The 21,833-nt window shown below is 31.0% G+C and overlaps 1 protein-coding gene across 1 annotated transcript in view; it reads left to right on the top strand.

Moving 5' to 3' along the window:
- LOC107457152 (arylsulfatase B) overlaps positions 1 to 16,541 on the top strand; it is a 34,992-nt gene extending 18,451 nt beyond the window's left edge. The window contains exons 6-10 of the mRNA XM_087154573.1: positions 1,395 to 1,523; positions 3,653 to 3,779; positions 6,615 to 6,902; positions 10,298 to 10,758; positions 16,311 to 16,541. Of these exons, the coding sequence (XP_087010699.1) occupies positions 1,395 to 1,523; positions 3,653 to 3,779; positions 6,615 to 6,902; positions 10,298 to 10,758; positions 16,311 to 16,469 (1,164 nt within the window). The 3' untranslated portion in view covers positions 16,470 to 16,541. The remainder of the gene's footprint in view (positions 1 to 1,394; positions 1,524 to 3,652; positions 3,780 to 6,614; positions 6,903 to 10,297; positions 10,759 to 16,310) is intronic.
- The last annotated feature ends 5,292 nt before the right edge of the window (positions 16,542 to 21,833 follow it).

Genomic DNA, 21,833 nt, shown 5'->3' with positions numbered 1-21,833 from the left:
ATCAAAAGTTACAGACCATTTTGACATAATTTTTTTTATTATGTGTTTACATTTCTTTAAAAAGAGGTGATGGTTGGTGCACACTATGATGAGTAAGGATAAGTTTTTTCATGGAACATGTATCCAACTTTGAATTGCTTAAGATTTAATATTTTTTACAAAACTATTATGTAAATATCCTATATATAGGTAGACTATATTATAAAAAGAAAACAGACTTATGATTCTTATGAATTAAAATCAGCCTATAAAACACTCAGAAATTGAATAATTCAGCGGATGAAAAAAGTTTGATAAAGAATGTAGACAAATATTTAAAGTAAGAAGTGCTTTTAAAGACTGAGTTTATTACTAGTTAACAGGCGTAATGATTGCATTCAAAAAAATTTTTTTTTTATCATTATTAGTACACGGGACAAGTTGGAACAACCGAAACCATGTAATAGTGAGATAATTTTGTTTTAAATCAGTGCGTGCAGGAAAATTTTCTTATTTAAATTATAACATAAAACTCGAAACTTATTGTGATACTATATAGTTTTGTTTATTTATACAGATAATATTTGACAAAAATTATGATTTATACATATAATCAGTAACTGTTTAACACAAAAACAATTTCTAATAAAAAAAATATCTTGACGTTAAAAAAAGTTTTAGAAATGACTTGACTTTCATGAACGGGATGCTAATTTACAATTCGACAGTTTTAACAACTCGATCTTTTTTTTTGTTGAGATTTTTTCTCTGGGTTGTAGTTGGTTGCACTTATAATGAAAGCTTTGCCGACCAGGTGGCCAAGTGGTTAGCATGCCTGACTGCGGAGCCTATGGGTTGCGGGTTCGATTCCCACTCTGGGCACGGATGTTTCTTTTTCTCTCTGTGCATGTCCTTTCTTCTGTGTGATTATGTGAATGTGACCCGCCCTATAAACGGGTTTGTGGTTGTGTGACGTGGGCGACGCTGCTCCACCACCGTGGCTTGGCCATAGGTGCTTACTGGGTAACGAGAAGAGAGTAGCTGTTCTGGAATTTTTGAGGCCAATGGGAAATAGACCCAAATGCTCGCCATTAACCACGAAAAAAAAATAATGCAAGTTTTTATTTCTTTTAAAATTTGATATCCGAACTAGAAAGTCAAAAATCAAGTTTTCCTTACTGAATTTAAGAAAATGCCAAATAGGAAACCGGGTTGTTAAACGTCGCTGGATTGGAAAATCGAGAACGGGATATACGCTTTATGATGCTGACCCTAGCAAGAGACTATATCTTCTGACCTTAATTTCAAATGAATTTATTTCCTTTTACTCATCATATAGTTTTTTTTTCATTTCGTGATAAGTTTTATACTGTTTATACTAATAAATAAAGGTAAAATATCTTTCTTTCTTACAGCCTACCGAAATATTTGGAGTAGATTTGTGGGAAAACGAAAAAATTATTACTGATTTTAGAGGCGAATATGCAACAGATGTATTTACGAATAAAGCAGTTTCATTAATAATGGATCATGATGAATTACAGGTTTCTATTTATTCAATTATGTTACTTAAATTTATTGTTGATACTCTGATTATAAGAGTGTTTAAGAGTGACTAAAAATTTCTCTCGAATTGTAATAAACATCGTATTTTAAAAACCACAGAATAATGACAAATATTAAAATATTGGAGCATATTTAAGTGTGGGTACACACACATCAATCATACTATAAAATATTTAAAATTGTAAAAATACATCTTAAAATACAATATTTAAATTTGTATCTTAAATTACCTCAGAAAGTTTAATAAAATGAAATTTAGGATTTGTTTTGTGAGTGCTTGTTTAATTTATTCCAACAAAATTTCATCAAATTTATTATGAATATTTCATTCCAAAGTAATTTCAATTCACGCGTTAGAGAGAAGTAGCATGAGTCTCAACTCATACCAATATATAAACTGCTGTTTGTAGAAAATGCAACACCATGAAAGAATCATCAGAATCAAATGAAATTTAATGCAGAAACGACTTGTACTGATACAAATAAATGATGAAATTTTCAAAACAAAAGAAACAAATTAAGCGTCCGAAATCAGTATTTGGTGCAGCCACCACGCGCTGCAATAAGTGCTGCTATACGACGTGGCATGGAGTCAAACAGATGTTGAATATCTGCTTTAGGAAGAGAATTCCATATCGCTTGTATGCGCAACCAAAGTTCGTCTTTGGAAACTGCAGGACGCGGATCACGAGTGAGACGCCGACCAACCATATCCCACACGTGCTCAATAGGCGACATATCCGGCGAATAAGCAGGCCAAGGAAGAAGTTGCATGCGTTGTGCTGAACAGAAGTCTCTAACAGTCCGCGCAACATGTGGGCGTGCATTATCCTGCTGAAAGATAGCTCCAGGGATGCCTTGAAGGAAAGGAACGACTTCGGGCTGTAGCACTTCACGGACGTATCTGTTGCTATTGAGATTACCCTCAATTCGTATCAAATTGGATCGTCCATGATACGAAATCGCACCCCAGACCATAACTCCGGGTGTTCGACCACTATGTCGTTCAATAATACACTCCGGAAGGCAGCGTTGACCGGCATAACGTCTAACACGAACACGGCCATCATGGGTCCACAAATTGAAGCGTGATTCATCTGAAAAGACAACTTGGTGCCAATCAGCTCGCCAGTCTCTGTGCTCAAGAGCCCACTGCCGACGCAGCCGTCGATGATCCGCCGTGAGGGGAATCCTGTATAATGGCACCCTTGCACGCAATCCACGGCGCAGCAGACGACGACGAATTGACGAAGCCGACAATTGTACACCTGTAGCAGTAGACCAATGTGCTGCCAGCTGCCTGGAGGAAGCTGTGCGATCATTCACCGCCATGCGGAGAAGGTGTCGATCATCGCGCTCTGACGTCACCTTCTGTCGTCCAGTGCCTGTTTTTCGAGTTGTTCGGTGCTCGTCGGTCCACTGCTTCCAAACTCGCATCACTGTGGAACTGTTCCGCTGCATACGAGCTGCTATTGCGCGATAGGAAAATCCTCCTTCTCGAAGGCCGATTATCCTCCCTCGTTCAAACTCCGTAAGTTGCTTGAATTTCTTATTCTTCCGTCGTGGAGGCATACTCAGGTCTCACTAAACGTTTGCCACTAACAAATAATCATAGACTATTTTCAACGTCCCGCTACAGCACTTTATTTATACGCTTTCAGCATCAATTCAGAGGGCGCTGCGCGCGCCACGCACGCGCGATGGCTCTGAAACTTTATTAATTTGCATAATATCCTATAATTGACATTTGCTGCGAATTTCATTTGATTCTGATGATTCCTTCATGGTGTTGCATTTTCTACAAACAGCAGTTTAGATAATAAATAATACATTTTAGTAGCTGCAGTATGTTTAAGCAAACAAATTTAGAGTAAAAAGAATCTAAATATGTATTCAAAAAGTCGATTTTCTAACTGATTGGTTAACTGAGATTGGTGAACTTTCTATGTAGAATGAACTACTTTTAGTGCTGTGAAAGACTTGCGTCTTTTTCTTATTATGCATAACCGTTTATAAAAGCTTGTTCTTTTAACTTAATTAAATATATTGCTTTAAAACAAAAGTATTTTTTGTATGCACGAAAGTAATTTAATTAAATTCTTTTTAGCCTCTGTTCCTATTAATTTCTCATAGTGCTGTTCGTGCAGGCAATTCATTTATACCTCTTCAGTCTCCACCTGATTTGTATGAGAGAAACAACCATATCAAAGATGAGAATAGGAGATCATATGCAGGTTTTTTTTTAAAAAATATTCTTTTTTATTTTATTTTTCGTTGAAACCAAGTTCGTCGAGAGTTCTTTTGTTTTTTGAAGAAAAAAGATAAAGTATGTTAAAAAAATTGAAAAATGTTTCTATTTCATAGATCACACATTGAATATACAGATTAACAATATAAGCTAAAAACTAAAAAACAAATTAAATGGCGGGGAAAAAATGGTGCCATATATTAACAGACAATATGAACATAAAACAAAATGAAGATAAAACAAAGGAAAATTATAGACATATGCGAAAGGGGGGAGGGAAATAATAATGGTAAAAATAACAAACAACAAACAACAAATATAAAAAAAAAAATAAATAAATAAAAAAAAAAAAAAGGATGAAATTTTTTAAAAAAACCGGAAAGTAAAAGATATAATCTTTTCATCAGCCCACACGATTATATCTGCAAAAAAGAGTGCTTTCTGATATTGTATCAATATAGCCAAAGCAAAATATATTAATACAATAGTGGGCGAAAAATATTTTTTAATAATTATTTATTATTTTTTATTTACTTATTTATTTATAAATCGGAAAAATATGAATTGTAACCTGTAAAATCCTTTACGGAACTTTTAACAATGTAATTTTAAGTAACAATATACAAAATTTCTACCAATTCGGCTGAATAGTTTTTGAGTTATAAAATTTCTAGAAAGTCGTATTTTTAAGCTTTTATTTCAGGCTAATATCCATTTCTTATTCCTCTTTTTTGTTTACGTAATCAATGCAATTGCAAGTTTGCAGGTGTAAACTGTGATTTTTTTTGCTGCAACTGTATGATTTCAAACTAAAATAATATGTCCGTAAAAGGGCATCAAGTACAAAGTATTGACTAAATTACAACTTAACATGCATGAGCGCAATTTTTTGAGTCTATTAATATATACTAGTATAGTTAGTTGAGTTTTCGCGTTTAATTGATGTGAAAACCTATAAACCAGCAAAGATGTTAATGAAACTAAAGTACTACTGTTTTTCCATTTTTTTCCTGTATTTTCGATCTGACGTTTTCGCGTCATGTCTTTTTTTAAAAATGCTTCATGTATAGTAAATTTTAATTGAACCTCTATGCATTAAAAGTTTCAAAAATAAAATATTTTTTAAAAAAATTATGAAACTATATTGAAAATGTTGCATTAATTTTTTTAATTTTGTATAAAAGCTCATTACACATTAAATAGCAAATAATTTACTTCCAAATAAACGTGAATTGAATAATACAATTCCAAAAAATTTTGCCTAAATGTGTACCTATGTGAGATCAACTTTCGTATAAAAAAAATTCAAGTATGATCGAGTAAGTATTTATTTTAAAACATTCATATTAATAATGAAAAATTTCTTACAGTATTTTAATAATCCAATACGTACTTAAATTGTACACATAAATTATTTTAGAGCTGTGTTAATATCTAAAATTTTATGAATGCTTGAATTAGACTGAGAGTTTCTTCATTTTTGTAGTCGGTAGGTGATACCGATGATTTTAAAAAGGAAAACTTAATTTTAAATACAAATTTTCCCAATACAAATTTAATAGAAGAGTAAATACATTTTAATAAAATTGCAAATACTTAAATTTTAAGAGCAACGACTGTGACAGAGCAATGAGGAAGAAAATAATAGCCTTGACCACGTGTTTGTATTATGAGAGAAAAATTTTGTGTAGGATATTATTTTTACGGTTGATAACTCAAAACCTCATAGATATTGCCAGTGATTTTCTGGTCGAAGAGGTTTATTGTCCGTGTAGCGTAGATCCTATCCTTCTCTCTCTAATTTTTCGAACAGTTCAATGCTATAAGTGGAATAATAATTAAAAAAAAATGAATAATGTTTTTTTTAATTTTCCAATGGCAGAGATTGACAAACTCTTAACAAGAAGAATAAACATAGATAAGAGAAAAAAGTCAATTACTCATTAGCAGATGACTAGCACTCCAATATCTGTTCACTTCTGAGTCTCCGTGCACAGCCGAACATTCCATCAAGTGCTTCCTATCCATTACTTCGAATTTCCTACAGAGTAAAATGAATAATGTTAAAAACTTCATTCTCTTCAAAAATTTATAAATAGGAAATAACAGTCGACATGTTTCAAGCCCTCAAAAACAGACGCAAATCAGAGTAAAATGCAAATTAATGTTAATTGCAAAATGATAAAATGTAAATTTGTCCCTTTCAGCCAATGTGGTTTTTCTCATTCTGTTTTTCATCTTCTTTTTTCTCTCGGCTACTTTGGCATTTCTTGTTTTGTTTCTCACCTTTATTTTTCCATTTGAGGTTGGGACACGTCGTATGTTATTTCTCATCATATTTTTGAAGCGAATGAAGTTTTTGATCAAGTAATACTTACCGCTTCAGTTTCTTGTGATTATATATTTAATCATCATTTTATGTTTCAAATGTTTATTTTTCAACTGTGTTTAAATGAGTTTTAACAAATAGTATCTCGAAAAAGGGTACAATCAGAATTGGAATAATCTTTAATAATTTAATGTGTGGTAACTTATTTTACATTATCGCGAAGCCACTCATACCACAACAGAGGCATGCGTGGGGGGGGTGGCGAAGTGGGAGACAGTCCGACATATCCAGCCAAAGGGGCAACCTTTTAAGCACTAAAGGAACTAAAACTTTAAATCCATTGCCACTATTTTTAGTATCAAATGAAATTTTTTTTAATATCTAAATATTTCGCTCAAGCAAAATATTTTGAGAAAAACAAGCTAATATATCAGCAACTTGTTAATTACTATTTGTCTATCAAGAATAATTATTTTAAAATATGCCTTTCAGGTATGATCACATCTTTAGATGAATCAGTGGGACAGGTGTTTAATGCATTATATAAAAAAGATATGCTGACAAATTCAATAATCATCCTTAGTTCGGACAATGGTGGTGATCCTAGTATGGGATCAGCCTCTAATTGGCCACTTAGGGGATCACAGTATACATTATGGGAAGGAGGAGTGCGATCTGTTGGTCTCATATGGAGTACGTTGTTAGAACTAGAAAAACCTAAAGTTTCAGATCATTTGATGCACATTTCTGATTGGCTACCAACACTTTATTATCTTGCTGGTAAGTAAAATATAAGTAAATATATTTAGAATGTTTTCAAAAGGAAATAAAGAAAATGATCAAAGACTGACGAATTACTGTCAAACTCAATCATTGTAATGGGGCAAATGTCGTAATTACCAATCGTCGTAATTATTCTTAAATGTCGTAATTATTGTCTTATGTCGGATAAAACTGGAAGAGCGCCTAATTTACTTTTATCTGCCATCATAATTAAAAAATGTAGCAAATATGGTCATTATTATGCTTTACTTTTTAATTTGGCAAAATTTCATATATATATATATATATATATATATATATATATATATATATATATATATATATATATATATATATATATATATGTGTGTGTGTGTGCGTGTGTGTGTGTATTAAAGTTTATTTTTCGTATCTCACAATTAAGGTGATTACTGACTGAAAATTCATCTTCTTTAAGGATTCTATTAATATATTTGCCAAAAACACTTTGTTTCTAGAACACTTAGCATATTTCTACATACTATTATTTTGAAATTAAGTTTTTTTTAATCTTCTGTAAGTTTTGACTTTTTTTTAACATATTAACGTGGTTACATTAAATAAATTTGTAAGTGAAATTTAATTCTAGAACAAGCGAATCACCTGCTAGATATTTTAGTTAGAGATTTATAGTATTCAATTCACGCTGTACGATTCAAAATATTAAAAATACCAGCAAAATTATCAAGTAAGATAAGTTCACGAATTATATGAACAAATGCCTACTTTTCTAAGTGCTTTAAATGAAGAATATCATATAATTCAGTCAAAGGGTTTGGAATATATTATCTTTATTATTGTTACGCATAGAATTTACCTCAATCCCTTTTTTACGAAAGACCCGACGAAAGATGAAGTCACTGGGGCGATAAGGTTATGTCAAACATTGCCCTTTTTTAATGAACATAATGTTTTGTACTTAATATTTGTAAATTGTTACATCCTCTGCAATTTTAATAAGAAGTTAGACTGTAATAGTAATGAGCAGCTTAGACCTGCTAACTGCATATTTCAAAAGAATTTAAATCTATCATTGTCATTATATATTTTATTAGCTTCACTATGAAAAAAGGGTTTTTCAAAATTGAGCATGGTTCATGTAAAAAATGATTTTTTATCAATTATTTATTATTTTATTTATTAAAAATATTTCGAAATACAAGAAAAACAAATGTTTCCAATTTTAAATTAGTTTTAAATTGTGTAACTTTAAATTATGCAATTTTCAATTACGAAATCGGTTGAATTGAGATAAGAAGTTTAAAAAAAAGCCGTATTTTTGATTTCTCAAAAATTATTACCCGATTATGTTCAAATTGCGAGTTTTGTCATTTAGAAATACATAGCTCAAAATTAAGTAAAAAGTTGTTCAAACAAGAAGTAAAAATCTACAATTTGAAGCTTTTTCGGTATTTATATAATTAAATAATAAATAATTATTAAAATGTATTTTTATAATTGTGTTTATTTATATACCAAAGGACTAAAAGATGCGTATAGGACTTCTCACTTTTTGAGGCCATGCCAACTCTCATTTAAACGGCAAATTACTCAAAATGAGTACATGATGTGTCATTGCGGTTTCCACTTTATAAAGTTCACTAACTTCCCCTGCACTGGGGTGTGCATAGTGCTTTTGCTACAAACCCGGAGGTCCTTGGTTCGAATCCCAGTCAACGAACATCTCTCATACGGAATTCTCCCTTCACATTTCCGTTAACTTATTATGCGAATCGGCAGCTAAACAAAAAAAAATGAATTTATTTTGTCTTATTAACTTTCACTACATTCTAGAGATTGCTTCTATGTAATATTAAGAATTAACAACAATGGAAGCACAATAGAAAGTTTGTCAAAATAGGAAGTTTGTCAAAATTTCTGAATCAATTTGATCCAAAATGGCATTATTCTTAATGTGATAGATGTAAGCCACAACAATCTTTCTTTTCAGCCGATATATCTCAGGACTTAGCATTTGCTTCCGATGCAAGTAACTTAGGTTCAAAACCCGACTAGGGCTTCATGAATCGCATATTGTTTTCTCCAAGCTGCGGATATAGATTTAATATAAAATCTGGGTTAGATTCCAATCACCTTCAGGCTAGCTAAAGAAGATTTTTGCGTTATACCTATTTATGTAACTCATATATGAATTAGTTTTACTCAAAAAGTCCACCATCAAAGTGAGTTTATCCTGCTACTCGACTTAGCTGTCCTATTGTCGCTTAAAATGCATTTAAGGATATAAAGTCCTGTTATTTTCACAAATCTCCTTATCTATTGACACAAATTTCGTTGGTTACCGACAATAATAAAATAAAATACAGTGGAAGCTCGATATAATGGGTATGGTAAATTATGATAAGTTCGTTATTACGTCAAATTTCCAAGTCACCACCAAAATGGTAATATTAAAAATACAAAAATTACATGGTTATAACGAGTAAAAAAATTACTAATCTCCTGCTATTGGGCCACTTTTTTCAGGGAAATGCATTTTTCTGTTCTTTTAACTGATGAATATTATACGAAAAAGACAAAATGTAAGATATTTTTATTTATTTCTCGTACGAATACAGAAAAGTAAAAAATAAACATAATTTTACCATATAGCCTTCTTAAAATCTTAAGCCTTAACGTTTATTTAGCGAACATGTGTGGGGGACAACCGGCTAAGTAATCTTTCTTTTTAAAGAATTCCTTCTATAACTTTCAAGAATTCTGCCTCACACTTTCAAAAATGCATCTTTAGTTAACCATACATCTACAATGCCCCCTTATATTCCTTCTTAACAGCTTACTATTAAAAGTACAATGGTGTAGAAAGCTATTGCACTTCATTTTATCTTTTTCTTGCATCTTTCAAAAACTCTACGTTCTTTAAGCAAAAGTAGTATACTCTAAACGTGTATTTTAACCCCTTAACGATCAGTTAATTTTCAAGAAAACGGACATAAAAGTGCCTATTTTGCCAAATACACGTATTTGATTAGTGCTGACATCTAATTTAAAATAAACTAACTAACTACTCTTTCCTGGCAAACACGTTAAAAATATCCTGGTAATGCCACCTGGTTTGCAAAATGAGAAATAAAATGTTTTTCTGGGCAAAAGAAATGAATTAGTTTTATTCTCATTGGCGCGTTACTACTGAACACTCCAGCCTGGAAATTTCACGGGAGCGAGAAATAAAGGGCAAAACCTCACTCCGTCATTTTCACGGGAGCGATAGTTGTTCAAAATAGAGGAAAAGGGGTGAATGCTTCTATTTTATATTTTGTAATGCTATTTTAATGTTTATTAATATTTGCTTATAACGACAATTTATTTGCTATCGTTATAAAAAACCTTTACTGTATTCCATTAATATTTAGGTGGGGACGTATCAGACATTGAAGATATCGATGGTGTAAATATGTGGTCAGCACTTTCCCATGGTGATAAATATTCTCCCCGACAAGAGGTTCTTTTAAATATCGATCCCATAGCTGGTTATTCAAGTTTAAGAAAAAGAGATTGGAAACTACATTTTAGTGTCTCACTTCCAGATGGCAGTGATTGGTATGGTCCATCTGGATTAGAAGATAATAATAATATTACAGATTCAATTGATGACTGGGTGTGGAAGAATGGAAGTATAATTAAGGATATTTTAGTTGATTTAGAACAGTGGCTAATAACTGAGAATGATACTTGGCGACAAGATTCAAGTATAGTCTGTGGGGAGAATTTTTTGCCTGTTTCGGGAAAGTGTGACTTTACAAGTGGACCTTGTTTGTATAATATAACAGATGATCCTTGTGAATATAGAAACATAGCACACTTATATCCCGAAGTAAGTATATCGAAATATATATAAATAAAATTGATTAAACATTTCTTTTGAAAATACCTACAGATTTGATTAAAAAATTAAAGTGTTTCTTGAGTTATACGAATCTAACTATTATAGTTACTATTTTTCTTACAGAAAAATCTCTCTCTTTTAATTCCAGAATGATCTAGTTTAGAGTATTTATTCACAAAAATGTAATAAGACAAATTATATAAGGAATGCGGAGTTTCAGTACGCCATTCATAAATATGCTACACGTGTGTCATTAATCATTGATATGCGAATGCATTTTTCCCAACCATATATTATTTGTTTAGAAAGTGAAAAATTTCAGTAATGAGTTATATCAAAAGAGGTAACACGCAGGAAATTTAATAAGAAGTTTGAACCAGTTACATTATTCTAGCGCAACTTATCACTGAAATTTCTATCGTCTGGTCATTCTTTTGAGATGAGCATAATAGTTTTTGTACATTTACATAGATTTTCGTTGCTTTCTGATCGTAAACAACCTATATCAGTTAAAATTATTCAGAGCTAAGTTGTTTACCAGTAAATAAAAAATAATCTACGATTTAAAATAATACCAACCAAAACATTAGCGTGGAAACTCATCTGCTTTTCTTAAAATTAATGATCGTAGGTAAAAAAATAATGATGCTATGGAAATATTTAGAACCTTATTTTCTGAGTTATCATCTGATATAATTTAAGTGATCATTTGTTTGAATTACACTAAGTAACAGTTTTTTTACCACCAACAGTAGTTACACCAGGTATTACAGGTAACAATTTTTTTTGTTGTTGCATTTATGCCAATACTTGATATTCCCTAATTCGGTTGTGGGGATTTCAAATTTGATTGAATAAAAATGCAAATTTTTTTGAGAAACATCTTTAGTCTTTTTTTGTCATAGTGTAAGAGCTTAAAAGTGTTATATAAAACAGGGGGGGGGGAGAGTCGCATAAATGTTGCGACAAAGTTCTAGAGCAGTTAGAGTACATCATCAAGATTACAACTGCATAGAAACCTATGCTCTGAAATGTCGTCGTACGTGGCTAGGGGCATATTCCTACAACGACCTGGACAGAAAAAAGCAGACCATAATAAAGAAGCGCTCTTAGCGGAGTATGATGATATTTCTGGACATGAGTTTCCATGCATTTTTAATCCTGATGATGTAGGACTCCCTTAGAGTTTGTCGCGGTATTTAAGCGACCCCCTGTTATATATAATGTTTTTAAACTCGTACATTTCGAAAAAAATAGACTAAAAATTGTCATTTTAAAAATAATAACAAAAAAAACTAGAGCTAGGACAGAGAAACCAATTGCAGATTTTTAATCAGCAATATAATAGTATCTTACATTTGTTAAAAAATCTACAACGGAAAATTTTTTTTCCCTAGCATTATTCTCCATAAATTTACATTCAACTATCAGATTTTAAAGTTGATTGAGCCCTAAAAACTATTTATAATAAACTATTTATCCCATTGCTTCCAATCTTTCAAAATTTTCGTTAAATATAAAAAAGTTATAGCTTTAAAACTACAAAATAAAAACTAATTTGAGTTATTTATTTGTTTATCTTTTTTCGTTAAGAATGTGGCATTTTCTGTGACAAAGAACGTAATATATCTGTGCCAGCCATAAGAAAGAAAATTGAAGCAGTGAGAAATTTCAACTTTAATTTTGATGTTTTTTCTTCAAGAAAACATGACCATTAAGTTTTATACTATCAAAAAAATCGGATTCTTGAACCATTATTCAGGTAACTTGAACTATAATGTGCAAATTTTCTGTTACCTTAATAAGGTGTTATACTGCACATGTTCCAGTTGAGCCACATTACCGTAATATCAAGTTTAAGGGGGCTTAATTTGCGTGTTTTAGCTTGGCACCTAGTCAAAGTTGAAGCAAATTTAAACGGTTCAAAATTATCCAAAATCTGTAACAGTTTAAAGATCAATACTATTGAGGGGATACTGTTGCGAAGAGTGACGTAAAGTGATTAAAATACTATATTTTGCACTTTAAATGATTCGCTGTAACAATTTGGTTTTTGAGAATAAAATTGAAAATTACTCAATTTAAACATTTTCTGTACAGTATTATAGTGTAGACTTAGCAATCGTATAACAGGAGTTTAAAACTAATCATCTCACTTTCATTTTTTCTGCAATTTTTTTCGTATCCACATTTTCTTGTTACTAATTTTTTTTTCTATGCAAGTTGTTGCAAAATTACCCTTCTTAAATGTCACACTTTCTGAAAAAATCACCTTTAAGCAGATTTAAAAAAAATTGATAAACAAACTGGAAATGACCTTGATGAAATTCGAATTTAGAAAAAAATGTTTTGCGTTCAATATTTGTGCATTTATTTGTGCATTTTAATCTTAAAGAAATGGAATAATTTATTTCTTTTACCTCTTAAAACCCAACGTCCAATATATTGGACATTATTTGGTATAATATTGTCGCTTAAAATTATATTTTAAGATAATTTCTTCTGGTCATATGTCTTTATAAAGCGATTGTCTATGTTTTTAAGTACAATGAAAAAACATAAAAAAATTAAGACATTCGATTCAAGTTACCTTTTAGATAGTTTTATGGCATATATGAGTTAATCTAAGTTTAATTGATTTTTTTTCATGTGATAAAATAGACACATAAAAATATCCTACAATATGCAAAAACTTCTTTATATTTTTTATATACTAACTAAAAATAATTAAAATGTTTAATTAACTGAATTATTTGAAAATATTTTATAGCATCAATGAGTTTATTTTATTTTAAACTGCTTATTTCTTGGTGAAAATCGCATTTTCTGAAACGCTCGTGTCTCAGGAGGTCAGAGAATTTTTCCAACAGTTTTCGATTTTGTTAAAGGGATGTTCAACTTTACCGGTTATAAAACTGACCTATTGAAGAGGATTTGATGCATGATGTAATTTTGGTAGTATTATCTATTTATTCGTCTTCTAGTTTTCCTTTTTGATGCTTCGATTCCTAGCTAACCCAAGCTTAGTCTGTTGCTCATAGGGCGTAACGATTTCCCCATTCAGTTGAAGGGATTAATCTTATCTGATTGATGAATTCGAAATACATATTTTTGTATGGTTTAACCTGTAGGAGTGTGTCTATAGTTGGAACTAGAAAAGGTTTTTGTCCTTTAAAGAAGCCAACTTTGATTAAAAAAATGTTTATTGTAGATATTTAGTTTTAAAAAAAATCATTATCAGAAAATCATTTTTTTTAGAGAAATATTTTGAAGTCAACCATATTTTCCCATTCTTTCATTACCTTTCCTGAAATTTCCCAATATAGAGAAAAAGAATTTGAGCATCACTGAAACTATTTAATAGGAATTTCTGAATTTCATGACGATAATAAAAATGACAAAAATGTAAAATAATTTTTTTTAAGCAAACTTAGCTGAAAACTTCATATTTATAGCATTTTTATAATTCGATATAATTTTTTTTAAATATATTCCAGAAGAGCACAGATTCAAAATTCTACGAGGGAAATTTTGAAGTACCTGAGCTATTTAAGGATAGCCAAGGCTTATTCCATCCGTTTCTGTGTCAATTGATGTATATACTGTAGCAGTATTTTGTTTTTTGCATGAGGCTTAGAACGTAAGGGAAGGGGGAGAGGTTTTTATAAGCTTTTAGCAAAAATATTTGCTACATTTTTTGACATAATAAAATTTTGAATTTCACTTTATTTTATAGTTTTTAATGTTTGCAAAAGTTTACATCGTTATTTTTTTTACTTGCATTATAAACTAGCTTTTTACAATAGTGTCCGAGTTGGAACAAAATTCTACTTGAGGACAGTTTGACTGACTACACTGTAAAAAAGGATTTCTCAAAATTCTGCAAAAATGTATCAAAATAGCTCCAAAATAATTACAGTCGAATATGAAAACCTAACTCAAAAAAAAAATTTTTTTTAGCTAAACAATTTTAGCGAAATAAACAAAAGGGACATTATAATTATCGATCAGCTGACTAAGCTATTGAGACCATATTTTCCAACCCTTTGTACCATTGAAAGTGGCACTTGCATCCCAACTTATCCTTTGGCCAAGTTCTGGAGTAAGGTGTCCACCCTTATCTAAAATGGGTAGAGCATCTTACTAAGAAACCGGAAGTGCTAAGTTCGAATACTGTTGGCAGCGACCAAACATCTCTCTCACACGTTTCTCCCACCACATTATTTTTGAGATTTATACATTTTGCTCAAAAAGGAGTATATGCTGTTTCAATTTTGAGCAGGCCACTGCTCTCAATAATGAATACATTGGATTCTCAAATTTGACTGTAATTGTTTCGGAGCTATTTTGACGCATTTTTGGTCAATTTCGGGAAACCCTTTTGTACGGTGGATGAAAGAGGCATGAGTTATCAAATTATATTGAGTAATAATTGCATGGTTAAAAAATGCTTCAGGCAATAATTGCATGCAAACAAATATCAAATATTTATTTATTTATGAAAGTAACAAGGCTTAAATGAAAAATAAGGAATCAGTAAACAGAACTATCTAGCAATTCTATATTTTGCTTTTTTGTCTGTTTCTTAGCCTTCTTTCGTTTTTTAAAGGTTTTTTTTGAATATTTTCCTGTTTTGGACCTCTTATCGGTTTACCCTTTGGCATGAGTATACATTGAAATTTTTGAATAGATCCGATGAGTCAACCTGTTTTAATTTTGTAAATATTATTAAAAAAAATACGCATTAAACAGAAAATAAAAATGAACAATGAGCATACTAAATTTTTAAATATTACTAATATGTAGAAATATGTAGAGTACATGGAAATTAAACTTTTCCTATAATGTTACTATTAAAGGAAACAGGAGAAAAGAATATGCTACAAAAATTGCTTATGCAAAGAAAAATTATATCACATACGATTTTTCCATAATTTTAATACAAAATAGTTGATTTACTGATCGGATTGATACTATGCTACAATTTGGGATTTATCAGCCAAATAAATATTTAAGCGTGAAAAACAAAGGTGTCACATATCCCCTATGGTCAAACCTCCCATATTTCCCATACTCATAGGAAATGATATCTAGGTACAATGATAAAATGCATAAAAAAAACTGTGTTTTGAAAATGTCATTGAGATTTTCAAAATTGCTCTACTGATTTCTAACAGTTGCATAAACTACTAAAATTATAATAATTTTTATCTTTAAAACTTTATGGTTTTTAATTAACGACTTTAACTTTTGAAAAATATAAAGATAAAGCATATCGCTTCCTTTTGGACATGCAGACAATGACCACAATGCAGACAATGACTAAAATTTTGGTTAAAAATTTTCTGCCTGCAAGGGGTTAAAGTATTGTATGTAATTGATTTTACAGCTCAAGACGGGTAAAAAAGGTGTAAAAGAGTCTTTTTCTATACAATAATATTAATATTTATTGGATTACTATAGCCCTTGGTACCTTATTATGCAACTTGTATAACAAATGTCTTTAAAAATTTCATGTAATTGATTTTTGATATTTTCAGATTGTGGAAGAATTGATTGTTCGTATAGAAGAATTAAATACTACATCACTGCCAATTCAGTCAAAAGATATTGATCCAATGGGAGATCCAATGTGCCACAATTTTGTTCATGTACCCTGGATGGATGATGATGAAGAAAATAACTGCCTTATATTTTAACAAACATTGTATCGAAACAAATTCTATTTACATTTTTTGTTGATTTTTCTATAAAGTTCAAATTTATCTGTATTTCCGTTCTTTAAAGATTATTCACTCTTGTTTGATGCTAACGAATTTCTTAATGCAAAGAATGGTGAAATAGGGCAAAACCAACTCCCTCAGCTTTAAATATAAGTAAAATGAACATTCATAGAGGTTTTCTCTTCGTGCATTTAATGATATGTTTAATTAATAATGTCCTTAGTTAGAAAGCTTTTATGAATTACACAAATATTATGTTATTTTTTATGAGTTTCGAAAAACAACGAACTGCCTCATGGGTAGTAAGTAAGTAGTGCCCATTTTTCATAAGCAGTTATAAAATTGAGAATAAAACTTCTTAAATTTTAAATAAATTACTTGTTTAGCGCGAATTTTTTTTTTTACACGTCAAAAAAAATCTACTTTGAAAAGTTGACAAAGTAGTATCCCAAGCAAAGTATGGCCCAAACTGCCAGAATATGGTGAAATTTACCGTGTTTTTGATTCTATGGAAACACTAAAAAGCACGATAATTTTTACCGAAGAGCTTTAGTGATGACTTTTAGTAAAATTAGCAATAAAATATAGTTTTATTACAATGCTGTTTGGTTGCAAATGTTGCAAAATTTGGTAATTTTATCATGATACCTTAGAGCATGGCATGAAAGCTATTTATTTGGTTAAATTTATTTTTCAGTTTTGTATTTTCACTAAATGTGTGGTAATAAGAACTATAATTTTGAAAACCAGAATTTCCGGTAAACTGTTGCCATGCAAGCGAAAACATTATAAAAGAAAGGTCTAAATGTTGTAGATTTTGGTGTTATACCAGATTCATATATTTTTTTTATTAGAAATGTCTTCCATACAAGCACGGTAATTTTTACCAGATTCTTTTTTCTTTGTATAGAAACAATGAAAAGAATGCTTCCTTTTCCTGCTAAAATATTTTTTACAGCAACAAATCAACGCAATCTCTCCAACAACGAGGAGCATACAGCAATTTAAAAATCAAGGAACATAAGTAATTTTGAATTTTGTTTAGTAGGAACTAATCGAAAAATATGTTGATGAGATTTAAGAATAGAAATCACAAATGAAACTTTGATCATGTTATTTGTAGTGCCCCAGACCTCATGTGCTCATCCTATATAGAAGAGACACTGTATCTGAAATCACAGAAATTTTGAGTTGGCGTACAATTGCAAAATATTCTGTCTTGATCTACTTACTTTTCTTGTCGTCTTAATCTGATGACGAAGAATGTGTTTTAATGCAAAATTCTTCCAAGGAAGAATAATTCTTTTCTCCCATGTTTTTACACTCGTGTCCATAAATTAAGGATTATGCCAGCTCAGGCAAATAAAAGTTCAGAAACAAGCAAAACTTGACTTATTCATAAAGCCCATTTATTAAACGAAAAAAAAAATATGGTGTATGTATGATACCATTTATAAAAACTACGATTTTTGCTCCCTGGAGCAATTACCAAAAATATTTCCTTTACGTATATTTAAAAATTGCATGGTTGATTTGATGGTTAATACATTATATGTCTCCCATGTGTGGAAATACAATTCATAAAACACCTAGACATGCTAAGTATCAAATTATTTAGCATATCTTTGGGAATATTATGAATGGAAGTGCTATGAATCGAAGTGCATGGGGAATGCTCTCCGAAGTTCCGGTATACATGTAGAAAGTGGTTGACGGGTTAGCTATACATCGACCTAATATGTCTGGGAATGCTGGCCATTCCATGCGGGTGATATTCTCAGATTGAAAGCCTACTTTTGCAATGTTTTCTCGGTGAGGACGGATGTTGTTATCATTCAAAAACACAAATTCTGGGTTCATGGAGCCCAAAACAACCGTACATGTTGTTCCAGAATGATGTCCAGATAAATTGAGTCTGTTGTGGTTCCGATTTGAACAAGCAGATCTGTTTTGGAGCTCATAATTACACCCCAAACGAGTGATCCTGTACCACAGTAACGGTGTCGTTAAATGATGTTGTTTTGTTGGCAACAGGTACCTGACGGTCTCCACATGAAAGTCCGACGTGAATCAGCTGCAAGCTAAACCTAGTCTTGTTGGAAAACATCACACAAGCCCACTGTGACGTAACGTTGCATGTTCTGTAGTACTGCAGGCAAATCGCTAGGGGCAGGTAGTTGTCATGAGCGGAGCGCATTTGACAGGACAGGGAGGGTATGAGCCAATATTTCCTAAACATATATACACGATTTGCCTAGAACCTGTGATACCCGTGGCTGCCGGTAGCTGACGAAACAGGTTGGATGTCATGCTCCGTCTGCTTCTTCTGGCTGTTACTGTTAAAAAAATCGATCTTCATTCGGAATTGTAACTCGGGGGGGGGGGGAGTGAACTGTACTGTAACGTCTACTGACGTTTCCATCATCTTGGAACCGTTGCCAAAGCATAGAGATGACACTTCGGTAAAATGCTGGCACTACTCGATCATGTTTGATGTTTCGGTTTTATTCGAAAGCTCCATTCAACAGAAAAAGAAACTTAGACTATTTTAAACATGATTCAAAACTTTTATGTTGAATGTTTGAGTAACGTTTGATAGAGATGTCCGTTGGCTGCCAAATCAAGGGCTTCCGGTTCGTTGTTGGATTCTCTAACTACCACAATTGTACCTCCCATTCCAGGGAGAGGCTAGACAACTTTATTTAGTGGTCACTGCAATGACAGACTAATTTCCAATTTCCAAGGTACAAAGAGTTGAAATTTGGAAAATAAGATTACTATAGTTTAGTCAAGAAATCGGTAATTTTAATTTCAATTTTTGCTAATTTCGCTATATCTTATAAATTTTTCAGCGAATGGAATGTATGTCACGATGTGTCATTGTGGTGACCACTATTTAAAACTTCCTAACTCTCCCTGGTCTGGAGTTTTAACTATGGTGAATAGAGCATCCTACTACGGTTCCGGAGGTTCTTGGATCGAATCCTGCCGGCATCCAACGAACTTGTCTGACACACGTTTTTCATTCCACGTAATTATGATTTTGGAAACGTCGCTGAATGACAATATGATTAAAACCAAGTATTGTGAAAATGAAAAGAATTTGTTATTTTGTTTTTTTTAATATTTTAAACGATACTCCATTACTAAATTGTTTAGATTTATGAAAATTTGCAAATATTAAAAATTATTCACCGGTAATTACCATCCAAAGTTGAAAAATTTCGCCTAAGAGGTGAGTTTTTGAAAATATTTAATGTTTAAAATATTTGTTCCTTTAAAGTCGAATGTTGAGAGAGATTCGAAATGACATAGCATAACAGTATTATCCCTTAACAATAAATAAGTTATTGACCCTCTGTTAAATGAGTAGTAGGAATAATTTTAACTCCTAGTAAAGCATTCCGAAATAAACTTAACATTCTGAATTATTATAGATTAATAAATGTACTTATGATCAATCTCATATGAATATCATATGAATAACAAAGTAATCTCATACGAATATGAATCAATCTCATGTTCAATATTATTCTAATGAAAGGTATTCAGCTATTAGTTTGTTAATGAAGTATAGGTATTGGTAAAGTTTGGGTAAGTTGGTATAATGGCTTGGAAGGAAAAGTTCATTTTTACTAAAAAAATAAGGTTATACAATGTATATTTTGCATTCGTAAAAGATGTAAATGAATGCCGTACTACTTTTGAAATAATTGCTAAATTGAAAAAGTGGTTTTTCGGTTTTGCGTTTAGCGATTGCCTCGTTTTTGAGCTTCACATTCTTGCCCAATAGACCTTACAGGGAATCGGTAGGCAAAATATGGCTAAATAGTTCGGAACTTTCATATTCTCACGTAGATTTTATTAACGCCAATATTACTTTAAACTAAACTAAAATAGTTTCAAAAAGGCAAAATATTTTAGGAATGTTATTGACGCTTACATCATTTAATCAACTTAAAAAAAAAGACTTACAAGCATGCAAATATAAAATAATATTAAATATTAGCCAATATAAAACGGCAATATATGAATCATTTAATTGCGAACGTTATCGCGATTACTAAAAAAATTATTAAATTAATATCATAACTACACAGAGAAAGAAATTCTAGTAAATTACCGTACTTTATGGTAATGACATTTCTGATAAATAAAAGAATTCTGGTTACTAAAACCAAATTTTACGGTATATAAAACATTCATTTGATAAATGTTTCATTCATATTGTAACGCTTAACAGAAATTTTTGGTTTTCAAAATTATAGTTTTAATTACCACTCATTTAGTAAGAAATACAAAACTGAAAGCAAATTTAATCCAATAAATAGTTTTCATGCCATGCTCTACGGTATCATAAAAAAATCATAATATTTTTAACCGCATTTACCAAATTTCATCGCCTATTATAAAACTGTATTTTAATAATAATTTTACCAAAATCATTACCAAAAGCACTTCAATCAAAATTTCAGAGCGTTTTGGTGCTCCCATAGAGAGTTATATTATAAATAAGAAAATTTTATTCTGTTTTGATAGTTTTGACTATACTTTTTTCAGTGTGCACTCAACAATATATCTACAGTAAACCAAAAATAATTAGCTATCTTACCGCATAAAGATTCGAATCATCAATTACGCCTAATTATTTCATTATGTTATAATATTGCATTAGGTCGTGACTTCCAGTACAGCGAACATAACTCATAAACTACAATAAAGGTAAAATATGTAATAATGATTCAAATTTTCATGAAAAGGTTGAGAATAAAAAGCGATTCTTTAAAAGTACATATGAAACATTTCTTAAATGACTGTTAAGTACGTTTAATTTATGTTTTTAGTTTTCTTCGTTTCTTTATCCATTCTTATTCAGTTCGGGATAAGTTGCCTAAACAAGATTTTAAGATGTTTAACATATCAAATGTTTAATATCTAATATATAAACGGGATTTTCCAACATTTTTTTCATTTCGTGTTGCTATTATAATCTTTCATTAATATTTCATGGCAGTCGTGAAGTTGCGTTGGAATGTATGAATGATGCGTACTTTATTTCTATTGTAATTATAATAATAGTGCTCCTTCATTCTTGTTACAAAGGCTGTTATTAAAAGGCTCTTTCGTCATATGAAATAAACTTTTTTTTTAACAAATAATATGGTATTTTATAACTGTTATTTGCTTGTAACAGTTTTTCCTAACTATTAGATTAGGATTTGTACACATGTTGCTTGTATCCACTGTATTGATTATGAAAATGGTGCCAAATCTCAATATGAAGAAACGCTTCAGTTTCTCCATATTGAGATTTGGAAAATTGCTGAATTTGGAAATTGG

This window comes from Parasteatoda tepidariorum, chromosome 11 (genome assembly GCF_982258835.1).
Source record: "Parasteatoda tepidariorum strain Cologne lab strain chromosome 11, Ptep-v5.0, whole genome shotgun sequence".
Classification (NCBI taxonomy): Eukaryota; Metazoa; Arthropoda; class Arachnida; order Araneae; family Theridiidae; genus Parasteatoda; species Parasteatoda tepidariorum.
Note: the sequence above shows the minus strand (reverse complement) of the source record. Positions and strands in the feature narration are given on the sequence as shown.